Source organism: Lycorma delicatula, chromosome 5 (assembly GCF_047948215.1).
Source record: "Lycorma delicatula isolate Av1 chromosome 5, ASM4794821v1, whole genome shotgun sequence".
NCBI classification, from domain to species: domain Eukaryota; kingdom Metazoa; phylum Arthropoda; class Insecta; order Hemiptera; family Fulgoridae; genus Lycorma; species Lycorma delicatula.
The window spans coordinates 48,579,949-48,592,382 of record NC_134459.1 but is presented as its reverse complement, the minus strand read 5'-3'; the positions used below and the strand labels follow the sequence as shown (position 1 = coordinate 48,592,382).

Below are 12,434 nucleotides of genomic sequence, written 5' to 3'. Positions count from 1 at the left end.
TTTTAAGACTAAATAATTCTGCATAACAATTTACAAAATCCATTGCAATATTACTGGAAAATGATTCTACTCACGCGATTCCATATATAGTTCCATGTATAATCAAATGGATTATATTCATTACCACTCTGTGATAATGAACTCTGCAATATTCATTTAAATGATTAATTACTCAAATTAAGTATAAAGTAAGTTATTTCTTTTCAAACACTGTTTAACAAACTGATTAACAAACTAACAAAACAACACAAACTGTTTAACAACTGATTTGTAATATTGTTAAATAAATAAAATCATCAACAATCAATAGATCCACCATGGATTTAATAACAACTTCCCTTGACAAAGGGAACATTTTCACGTGACTAGGCTTCCAACTATATTATTATTGATTTTGGTGGTAAATTTAGAAAATATATTATTAAATTAAAAGTTGACAAATAACTGAAGAATGAATTAATACAAACATATAATATATGATGCTTCATGAATGGAATTTTTATCTACTTTTTTCAGGGTGGAATTTTTAAGTAATGACCTATTTCAATTTCTTCTGTTTTTCAATTAATGTGTTGTTTCGATTCTAAGATTTCCTTTTCTTATTCCTCAAATATAATTAATTGTCTTGTCTTCAAATTTCTTATATATCATTATTCTTGCAGAATTTGCAAATATATCTATTTATCTGATATTGTTATGTAATTCTGATTCCCCTAATGAAGTTTGCTTTATTTGGTATATAGTTAACATTTTATTTGTCAATGATATGATCGATGAGCTATTATTGTGAATATTCATGTCACCTCATTAAAACTACAAAGGTTTGGAAAATTCTTGGCTTGACAGAGATGACACAAGTATGACCAAATGATTATGATATTTGTCAAGTATGATCCTTTAGATAGCATGCTGCAAAGTTTTAGATGCATGAATTTAGTTGCTTGTTTGTGGTGATCAAATAAACCAAAAATAATGTTTTGATATTTTCTGAAAAATGGATAAAGATTGAAGTTCAAGCTCTTATAAAGTACTGTGTTTTAAAAGGTATAACTTCAATACACATACAAAAACTTAGATTCCACTTTGAAGGATTCTTTCCCTTCATTTTCAATAGTAAAAAAATCAACTGCTAAATTTAAATGTGTTGTACATCTGTTCTAGATGATAAATGATCAACCCACCAGGTTGGTCTAGTGGTGAACGTGTCTTTTCAGATCGGCTGATTTGGAAGTCGAGAGTTCCAGTGTTCAAGTCGTAGTAAACTCAGTTATTTTTACAGATTTGAATACTAAATCATGGATACCGGTGTTCTTTGGTGCTTGGGTTTCAATTAACCACACATTTCAGGAATGGTCGAACTGAGACTGTACAAGACTACACTTCATTTACATTCATACATATCATCCTCATTCATCCTCTGAAGTAATACCTGAACGGTAATTCCCAGAGGCTAAACAGGAAAAAAAGAGAAAAGATGATAAATGTTTAGATGCTCAAAAATGATTACAACTGGCAAAATCATCACAAAAATTCAAAATGCTGAATGAAATGATCAATTAAACGTTTGCCAACACTGCAAACATCTCGAAATATAGATGCAAACATCTCGATAGACCATGTTCAGATTTTACACGTTATTTTGAGTATGATAAAAAGCCTCTGCTCGATGGGTGCTGCATTTATTACCAGTCGACCGAAATCACATTTGAATGACACTTCTCGAGGATGTTTAGAGGTTTACTTGTGTGATTCCACTTAGTTTCTTTGATATTTTATAATAGTAGAAGATGCTTCACTACTAACCAATTGAAGGGTGATATTCATGCTAAACATCCACATTAAAAGAAATGCTCTTTCACTAAACTGATACTTATCTGGTGATCTTTCACCATGATAATATGCCTGCACACACATCTCGGGTCGTTGCTGCAAAACTCCCAAGATCTATGCTTTAAAGTACTTCCATATACACCAGATTTGGTTCCGAGCAGTTACTTCCTCTTCCCAAATCTGAAGAAATGGCCTAATGGATGTGGATGAGATTCACTTCAAATGATAAAGTCAAAACTGAAACAGCTGCTTATTTTACAGAGTTGGACAAATCACATTTTACTGCGGGCATTAAAAAGTTGGAAAATCATTGATGTAAATGTGGATAATTGTAAGGTGACTATGTAGAAAAAAAAATCCTCATATATCATTTGTTTTCTTTGTCAGGCTGAGAACTTTCCAAACGACCCCATAGTTTCCATCATAGTGTTTTGGATAATGGTAGTGGACTGAGATAAGAATGCTTCTATTCCTTACATATTATTCATATTTTAGTTTATTATAATATAAATATTCTACTTTTTCCCCACTGTTAATCAAGAACAGAAGGGAATACTTATAGCTCTATTTATTATATTCTATTTGTTTTCTTCTATGCTGTATGTGCTTGTAATTCTACAATAATGTACTATTATCGTAACATTTATTTAGTACAAGGGTCATCAAGAGATTAAAGAATATTTGCTGAAATGAATATAAATAATTTTAAAAAAATTTTTTATTTTTTTAAATTTTATATTCTTCTCCCCTCTTTGTATCACTTGTTTTTTATTCCATCTTTATTGAATAATATATATAATACGTACTTACAGATGTACCTATTTAATGCTTAAATCTTTAAACATTACTGTTAAATAACAACAATATCCACCTACATGAAACTAGACAAGACTATTTTTGTTTATTTAAACACAAAAATTTGGCTTACAAGAAAAGGCCACATTATATTTCAGTTACCATTTTTAATAAATTACCAAACCTTTTAAAAAATCTTCCCACCAATTTATTTAAACTAAAATTAAAAGTTTACTTTTACAGAAACAATATTATTCTGTCAATGAATTTTTAAAACTAATCACAAATTAAAAAAATAATAATAATAATACTGAATTTTCTGTATTCTGTTTAACTTATACATAAATATACATTCAAATAATTCTCATTAATACCTTCTCAATTGTGATTTATTTTGTAGCCATTTTTCATATTTAGTAGTATCTTCATGTATTTATGTTAAAATTAATTAATTTGTTTATATTTTAATAATTAATACAGACTTTAATCGCATCTAATTTTTTTATTTTATAATTAATTGTATATTCTCTTACATTGGTCTAATCAAGGTTTTACTGTGATTTCCCTTGAAACATTCACATAAATATTGGGCCAGTTATATGGAGTACCATACCTATCCCAACTCTGCATGATGTATATAATGTGAGTATATTATTATACTCATATATATATACACACACCCCTGACAATAAAACCCTGTCAGTCACTCGGTGACAGCTTTCTGATATTATTGTTTAAAAATTCATCTTACATGGAAAATTGTTTTCCAATGAAAATTTTTTCACTGGAGGCCAGATCAGATTGTATGGTAGGTACTCCAGTGAAAAGCTTTGAACCAGCACTTGAGTTGTTGTATCAGTGTCCTGGTGACTATTATTGTGAAATGAATAAAACACTCCTATTTTAATTTGTAGCATATGATAAAGTCAGTTTCACAGTAAGTCTGTTAGTTTTTGTTGTTTAGGTAGAATGACACTTTATGAATAGCCATGAAATCTAAGCTTAAGAGGGCTTTCTTATGCACACCTCAACTTTCTTTGGTGTTTACGGAGTTCTTTAATGATTAAGTGTCAAAAGAGTTTCCATTTGTTTTTATTATTTTTTTAAAAAATACAGTGACAGAAGTAAAGTAACCCATCTCTTACAATTTTTTTTTACCAAAAAATTAACATTTTTAAAATGTTTAAAAGAAACTATGTAATCTGAGAAAATAAGCTAAATAAGCATCATTAGTGTGTTGTGTATCTTTACTAATTTTATTCATAATGAATAAAGAGAGGATTGTCCAGAACAATTATCATGAAGATTGATCTTCCTTCATTGAATATGTTGCACCATTTTTTCACTCCAATACATTCATAATGCTATCACTGTACATTTCCTTCTTTTATTTGCTTACAAATTTCTTTAGAACAAATTTTTCTTGCTTTTAAAACAGAATCACATTTTAAATGTCATGTATTTTTTTTTACAGATTTTTAATGCTTAGGAAAACAGTAATTATATACTTAAAATCATTAAAAAGTAGCACAGATTGAGCTAATACAACAAAGAACTTTACATCATAGGAGGTAGGTCACACATACATTAGCAATTTGTGCAAAAAATTTATTTTCTGAAAGGACCTTATTTTACTCCTTTGTTCGCCTACCCTTCATTATCACTATTGTATCATCATCTTTGTTAATCAATTATTGCTGAAATACTAAAAAAAGAAAAATATAAATCAAACGTTTTTAAAAAAAAGTAAAATGAGCCTCTTTTTTTCCAAGTAAAGTTTTCAACTTTTGTATATGTAATATGTAAGGGTGTGCTTATGTGATGTACATTCACTATTTCTTACAGGAAAATGCAATATAGACTACACAAGCTTAGATAAGCATGTGTTAATCATGTTTTTTTTTTTTTTTAAGTAAAGTTTATAAAATGTTTGTCTTCATAAAGAAGTATGAATAAATGTTTAAATTTAAAGTCAATTTTAAATGATTTTATAATAATTAATACTAACCTCAGTTTCCCGTGAGTTGCGTGATTTGTAAATTGCATCTAACTCTCCACGAAGTTTTTCCATGCTAGCTCTGTGTTTTTGTTCCATTAGAGATATTGTTTCATCTCTTTCTTGTATTAGTTGGTCCCATTGTTCCTCTGAAAAAGGATAAAAAAATTTATTACTTCTTTATCCATGATGGTCGGTAATGAAAATTACTTAAAACTGTAAAGAAATAAATAAAATAAAGAAATTAAACTATAAAAAAGTTATAAAAACACAAACCAAATTTAATAAATAAAACTTTTTTAAAATTAATTTCACATTTTTAATTATTCTTGCGTACATCTTCAGTGACTGGTGCTACTCTTCTTACCTTAATGTTAACTGGTGTTAAAGCTGATGGTTGTTCTTTTATTTAGCCACACATATTTGTACGATCAGGATGCAACAAACAAGATACAACATAAAACAAAAATGCAATGAACATGTAAAATTTCTCTCCCTCTCTCTCTCCTTCTCTCACCCCCCTCTCTCTCTCTCACATACACACACACACACACACACACACACACACACACACACACAGAGAGAGAGAGAGAGAGAGAGAGAGAGAGAGAGAGAGAGAGAGAGAGTGATGTCCCAGGAAATGTTAGTCAAATCTAAGGGACTGATTCAGGACATCAAAATAAACAAAAAAAATTGCAGTGGAAAAGTGTCCTATCTCGCTTAATTTTCTCTCTGTCTGCCATTTTCTTCTTTTTTTTTACAATAAAAATTTATATCTTAAATACAGATTGAGATATTTTAATGAAATTTGAACTCAACAAAATCTTCTACAAAATAAATAGCTGATATCTGTGGTAGAATGGTAGCATCTTTGACTTTCATCTGGAGGTCCTGGGTTTGATCCCTGTCAGGCATATTTCATATGCTACAAAATTCCATTTCTATATCCAATGCGCAAGCTTCAAGCTTATATGGCAATATCATCAAACAAAAAAAATTTTGAAAATTCCAAATTGGCAGCCATCAAAATTTTTTAATTATTAATAACCTTGTAAATTATTACTTTTTAAATTATCTATTATTAATATAAAATGTTAAGCTTATTATTATGAACTAAATTACACCTCTTTTTAAATTTGGTTGAGAACCTGAATTTTTTAAACTGAATCCAGGGAACTGTCATCTGACAATTTTGTACCTGTTTTTATTCCCTTTACTAATTGAATTAAAAATAATTCCTAATATTAATAGTAACAGAATGTGCACAAAATTGTCAGATTGATTATTTTTCCAAAATTATACCTAATTGTGTTCCTTTGTTTTTTTTATTAAATTGTTTATCTTTTTATGTTTTAATCTGCATGAATGTAGCCTTAATTTAAGATAGTGGTAATATAAATAATTTACTAATTTAAGGGGAAACATTTATAACTAAACTTACCTCCTAATAGAATGTAGAAAATACTTTGCTTTGATGTATAAGTAATAAAATAAACTTAATTATTCTTTGGTTATTCATTGACTAATATGTACTGACCAAGTTGTCTTCGGTGATGTTCACTAAGTGCTTGTAATTGTTCTTGTGCTTCCCTCTGCATTTGTTCTTTTACAAGTTCTATTGTAGTGCGAGATGAACCTACTTGTTGTTGCCAGTTTAATTCACATTGTTGCAGTTTCCTCTCTGCTTCTTCTGTTATCCTCTCTATTTCATGCAAAAAACTTTTTTTATTAATTTTTTTTTGTCTTTTAGCTTAATTGATTATGAAAGTTATTTCGTACTTACAACAAATTTTTACTTAAACAAATGTTTACTTTTAGTAACAAAATAGTCAATTTAATAAATTGATTTGATTGTTTAAATATATATAGTATGTATGTGATTCATGACAGTTTTCTGTTTCATTCAATATCATTTATAGATGATATTAATTGATCAATGAATTGTAAACAGTTTGTGAAATTACTTATCTACTGTTAATAAATATAATTCATTTATAAATAATAAATTTAATATGTTTCATCTACAAGTTTATGGAAATATGTGTTCAGAAAATCTTTCAGATCATGTTATAATGCTCAACATCTGCATCATAAAACAAAAAGAATAATACAGAGAATTCTCTGTGACACTTACTCAAAGTCTAGAACTTAATCTCAAAAGAGGTCCACTGTTAAGCCGGGTAACCTAGAGAATGAGTTCAGTAGCAAACTCCAGCAGGAACTATTCATGGAACAGATTTGGAGCAGAGACTAAGGATTACATCCACCAGTCTCGCACCTGATTGACGTACAACAGCAGTGATGTTTCAGAAAGTAGTAAGTAATCATTAAAAATCTCTCTGGTTGCAAAGTGTGATAAATAGATTAAATACCATTGTTACAAACTGGCCAAGAAGCTAGAGGAAACAGTCTCCACTTGGTTAAGTTACTGCAGGACCAAATATTTGCATACATATCATTACTCACAGCAATAAAAGGAAAGTAGACAGATGGAATCATCAAAATAGAAATGGCATGAATAAACAAATACTGACTTTTGGAACATGGAATATTACTTCACTGGACAGAACAGCTCAGCAGAAAGAAAAGAGCATAGAAGAGGTAACAGAGATTGGCACTAGTCTGTAAACGGTTCAAGTTGTGGTTGAAGAAACCAGACATTTAACAGCCAAAGGGGAAGGAAAAAAGAAAAAAGATCTATTCAAGAGCAATTTCTCAGTGTAAATCAGATAGTTCCTCACCTCTGTTGTTGCAGATTGTGCTGATGATATCAAAATTCATCTTAATGTGTTTGGGGAACTAGTTCAGAATCTGGTCAAAATTTGACCAACATGATTTAATCTGCATCTTGTTTGTTGATTTTGTATTTTGCTTTAATCAAATTCAGAATGTTAATAAATTTTTGTATGTTACTAGTAAGTACCCTTTGTACCTATGCCCAATCAATGACATGATTTGTAAAGGTTGAGTCTGATATTGCGTATAGAGCTTTATTTTTATGTCTGTGGGTGGATGAGTATAATTTATCCAATCTTTTGAAAAGGATCCAACCCAAATTTTGATAATTTATATTTGAATTTTATAAGATTCAAACATTAATAGAGTAATTGAATAAATTATGTCACATGGATAAAACTGCATTCTTGCCATTCGTAAAACACAATATAAATATTTTATTTCTTAAAATCATTCAATAGTTTCATTAAACAGTCATGAAATAAAATCATAATAAACAAAAATATTCATATCATCCAATAGATGTCAAGAGTGATTTACTCTGATCTGGATACATGTTCTTACCTGTATCCAATTCATATTGAGATTTACAGTATTACAAACTTTTCACAAAGTTTTTTAATACCTCACTTTTTTAGTTCATTGTTAATTTTTCATGAGAATTATGAAAGACTACACTCTTTAAATATTACAAATGGAAAATAAACCAGTAATTTAACTTCAGAAGATCTCAGTAACTAAAGATCTTTTGAGACCCAATTGACAACAAAACTTCCTTGTTATATGGCCATTATTTCATTACTTGTAAGACAGATCTTATTGAAACCAAGACCTCATTCATTTTCATCTACTCGTTCAATAAACTATTGAATTAAATCATAATAAATTTTACCATACATGATTTTATAAAAAAATTTGTTACATTTTGGCGAAATTGCAAACCAAATATCAATTTTTACCTTTATATTGATTATATATGAAAAGTTTGTGGAGTGTCACAGTCATTCAGATGAAACTAAGCCATCCTGTACATGTCAGTTCAGTTTATCAACAAAATATCAAAATTGATGACAATATTTTAAATATTTCTCAAGGTATGTTTCTTTTAATTCTCAAGCAACATCAAAGTGTAGTCATCCAATTTTAACTTCTTTGTAATTCAGAAAGAAATAGTAGTTGTTTCAGTCGACTAGCACAGTAATACACTCACTCTGCAGATTTTGTCGTTCTTGAAACAACTGTTAGTATTTAACAACAGTACTTTAGTAGCAACTTATTTTTGAAAAGAATTTATAGTAGCACAATTTCCAAAATTTACATGAGAATATACTAAATTTTTTATTTTATAAAAGTTTAAACCTTGTTTTATCATGTTGATGTAAAAATCAATTCACTTTATTTTCTTTCTTGCATAATAAAAATAGAATATCTTTATTGGGAGAAAATTAATTTAAATTATTAATAATTTATTTAAAAATATGTTTACTAATCTTACCTATTTCTTTATCATGTTTTTCTTGCATCTTTTCTATTTTTTCTTGATATGATATGTCAATCTTATCGAGTTTTCTTCTAAGTTCGAAAATATCACGATCAGATGATGTCTGAGCTGTTTCAAGTTCTTTTTTAAACTCATCTTCTTTTTCAGAGAGCTTATGTTTTAGATTGTCAATCTAAAAAAGCAAATTAATTGAATTAATTAAATTAAATTTATTATGATCTAGAGTTAAATTTTTTTATAGAGTTATTTATAAATACAATTGCTTCTTTTTTATTATTAAATTTAATGAATTTTGAGTTAGTAGTATTATTAGAAACATTTTGTACCAAATGAAACTAATAATACTAGGTACTGAGGCTAAAAAGAAGAAAAGGTGTCAGATGAATCGGTGGAATTTAGAGAAGCTTGAGGAAGAGGAGGTAAAGAAGATTTTTGAGGAGGACATCGCAAGAGGTCTGAGTAAAAAAGATAAGATAGAAAATGTAGAAGAAGAATGGGAGAATGTTAAAAAGGAAATTCTTAAATCAGCAGAAGCAAACTTAGGCGGAATAAAGAGAACTGGTAGAAAACCTTGGGTTTCAGACGATATATTGCAGCTGATGGATGAACGTAGAAAATATAAGAATGCTAGTGATGAAAGTAAAAGGAACTATCGGCAATTAAGAAATGCTATAAACAGGAAGTGCAAACTGGCGAAAGAAGAGTGGATTAAAGAAAAGTGTTCAGAAGTGGAAAGAGAAATGAACATTGGTAAAATAGACGGAGCATACAGGAAAGTTAAGGAAAATTTTGGGGTACATAAATTAAAATCTAATAATGTGTTAAACAAAGATGGTACACCTATATATAATACGAAAGGTAAAGTCGATAGATGGGTGGAATATATTGAAGAGTTATACGGAGGAAATGAATTAGAAAATGGTTTTACAGAGGAAGAAGAGGAAGTTGAGGAGGATGAAATGGGAGAAACAATACTGAGATCTGAATTTAAGAGAGCATTAAAAGATTTAAATGGCAGAAAGGCTCCTGGAATAGACGGAATACCTGTAGAATTACTGCGCAGTGCAGGGGAGGAGGCGATTGATAGATTATACAAACTGGTGTGTAATATTTATGAAAAAGGGGAATTTCCGTCAGACTTCAAAAAAAGTGTTATAGTAATGATACCAAAGAAATCAGGGGCAGATAAATGTGAAGAATACAGAACAATTAGTTTAACTAGTCATGCATCAAAAATCTTAACTAGAATTCTATACAGAAGAATTGAGAGGAGAGTGGAGGAAGTGTTAGGAGAAGACCAATTTGGTTTCAGGAAAAGTATAGGGACAAGGGAAGCAATTTTAGGCCTCAGATTAATAGTAGAAGGAAGATTAAAGAAAAACAAACCAACATACTTGGCGTTTATAGACCTAGAAAAGGCATTCGATAACGTAGACTGGAATAAAATGTTCAGCATTTTAAAAAAATTAGGGTTCAAATACAGAGATAGAAGAACAATTGCTAACATGTACAGGAACCAAACAGCAACAGTAGCAATTGAAAAACATAAGAAAGAAGCCATAATAAGAAAGGGAGTCCGACAAGGATGTTCTCTATCTCCGTTACTTTTTAATCTTTACATGGAACTAGCAGTTAATGATGTTAAAGAACAATTTAGATTCGGAGTAACAGTACAAGGTGAAAAGATAAAGATGTTACGATTTGCTGATGATATAGTAATTCTAGCCGAGAATAAAAAGGATTTAGAAGAAACAATGAACGGCATAGATGAAGTCCTACGCAAGAACTATCGCATGAAAATAAACAAGAACAAAACAAAAGTAATGAAATGTAGTAGAAATAACAAAGATGGACCACTGAATGTGAAAATAGGAGGAGAAAAGATTATGGAGGTAGAAGAATTTTGTTATTTGGGAAGTAGAATTACTAAAGATGGACGAAGCAGGAGCGATATAAAATGCCGAATAGCACAAGCTAAACGAGCCTTCAGTAAGAAATATAAGTTGTTTACATCAAAAATTAATTTAAATGTCAGGAAAAGATTTTTGAAAGTGTATGTTTGGAGTGTCGCTTTATATGGAAGTGAAACTTGGACAATCGGAGTATCTGAGAAGAAAAGGTTAGAAGCTTTTGAAATGTGGTGCTATAGGAGAATGTTAAAAATCAGATGGGTGGATAAAGTGACAAATGAGGAGGTATTGCGGCAAATAGATGAAGAAAGAAGCATTTTGAAAAATATAGTTAAAAGAAGAGACAGACTTATAGGCCACATACTAAGGCATCCTGGAATAGTCGCTTTAATTTTGGAAGGACAGGTAGAAGGGAAAAATTGTGTAGGCAGGCCACGTTTGGAATATGTAAAACAAATTGTTAGGGATGTAGGATGTAGAGGGTATACTGAAATGAAACGACTAGCACTAGATAGGGAATCTTGGAGAGCTGCATCAAACCAGTCAAAGGACTGAGGACAAAAAAAAAAAAGAGGCTAAAGTACTTACGTTGATTGTGTTGGAAGTCAATGTGTTATATTTGTACTCTAGCAACTGAGTAAGTTTGTAATTGTTAAATGTAAACTCAAATAAACTTCGAAATAGACAGAAAATGATGAATACTTGATTGCTAGATTAAATATATCAATCATTAAAAAAATGAATACAAATATCATACTAACATTCTTAAACAAGTCAATATAAATTACACACAGTAATACAACATAACAGAACAAAATTGCACAGATTTTTGTCACGTCTTATATAAATTTAAATTATTAACTTTTGTAACAACAAACCAAACCAAATTTAAAAAAAAAATTGTTTCCAAAAAATGGCTTAAAAATGTTTTCAGTTGTCTTTGCAACTGTAGTTTCTGTTACGAAAAATAGAAATTGAAAAAATAAATATCATAGCTGACTGTCATAGTAAATTTCTTCTCATACTATTCTTAAACATCTTTCAGCCTTATTTTTATAAATTTCTGTTACCATAACCAACAGAAATAATTGTAATTTCTCAAAGGTGGTTGAAAAAATTTTGAAAACTAGTCGCCCATTCAAATCTCCAGGTAGAGACTGCTAAGGAAGGGGTCTCCAAAAAATTAAAAAATTACATTCTATGAGCCACAGCGTGGAATTAGAAGTCTAAAAAAGGTTGGTAGGTTAGAAAAATTTAAAGAAAGCTAGGTTAAATGTAAATGCAGTAGGAATTAGCGAGGTGGGAAGAGGAAAACAACTTTTGGTCAGGTGATTGTGGAATAATTAACTCAGCATCAAATAAAGGGCAGGCAAGAGTAGGTTTCATAATGAACAAGAAAGATAGTAGAGGACAGTAGTGAGACAGTAGAGGATTTCAAAAAATTTAGCCATAGAATCATTGTACTCAGGATAAAATCAAAACCTAAGCAGACAACAATTGTTAACGTCTATATGCCTACAAGTGCCCATGATGATGATGAGGTAGTGTGCATATAAAGAAATTAACAAAGTAATTAAACATAAAAAAGGAGATGAAAATGTAATAACTGTTGGAGATTGGAATGCAAGCATCAGAAAAGGCAAGGAAGGAAATATTGTGGGTGAAT

At 29.8% G+C, this 12,434-nt stretch overlaps 1 protein-coding gene across 11 annotated transcripts in view; it reads right to left on the bottom strand.

Moving 5' to 3' along the window:
* Positions 1-12,434, bottom strand: part of LOC142324914 (uncharacterized) — a 188,173-nt gene that overhangs the window by 30,826 nt on the left and 144,913 nt on the right. For 9 of the 11 annotated variants that reach the window (XR_012756437.1, XM_075366046.1, XM_075366051.1 and 6 more), the window contains exons 10-12: positions 8,853-9,030; positions 6,159-6,323; positions 4,634-4,770 (exon numbers count right to left, since the gene is read on the bottom strand). Coding sequence is in view for 10 of the 11 variants with exons in the window: in XM_075366046.1 (XP_075222161.1) it covers positions 4,634-4,770; positions 6,159-6,323; positions 8,853-9,030 (480 nt within the window). In the remaining variant the exon portion in view is untranslated. Of the gene's footprint in view, positions 1-74; positions 144-4,633; positions 4,771-6,158; positions 6,324-8,852; positions 9,031-12,434 lie in introns of all 11 variants that reach the window. The other 2 variants (XM_075366045.1, XM_075366049.1) reach the window with 1 other exon arrangement.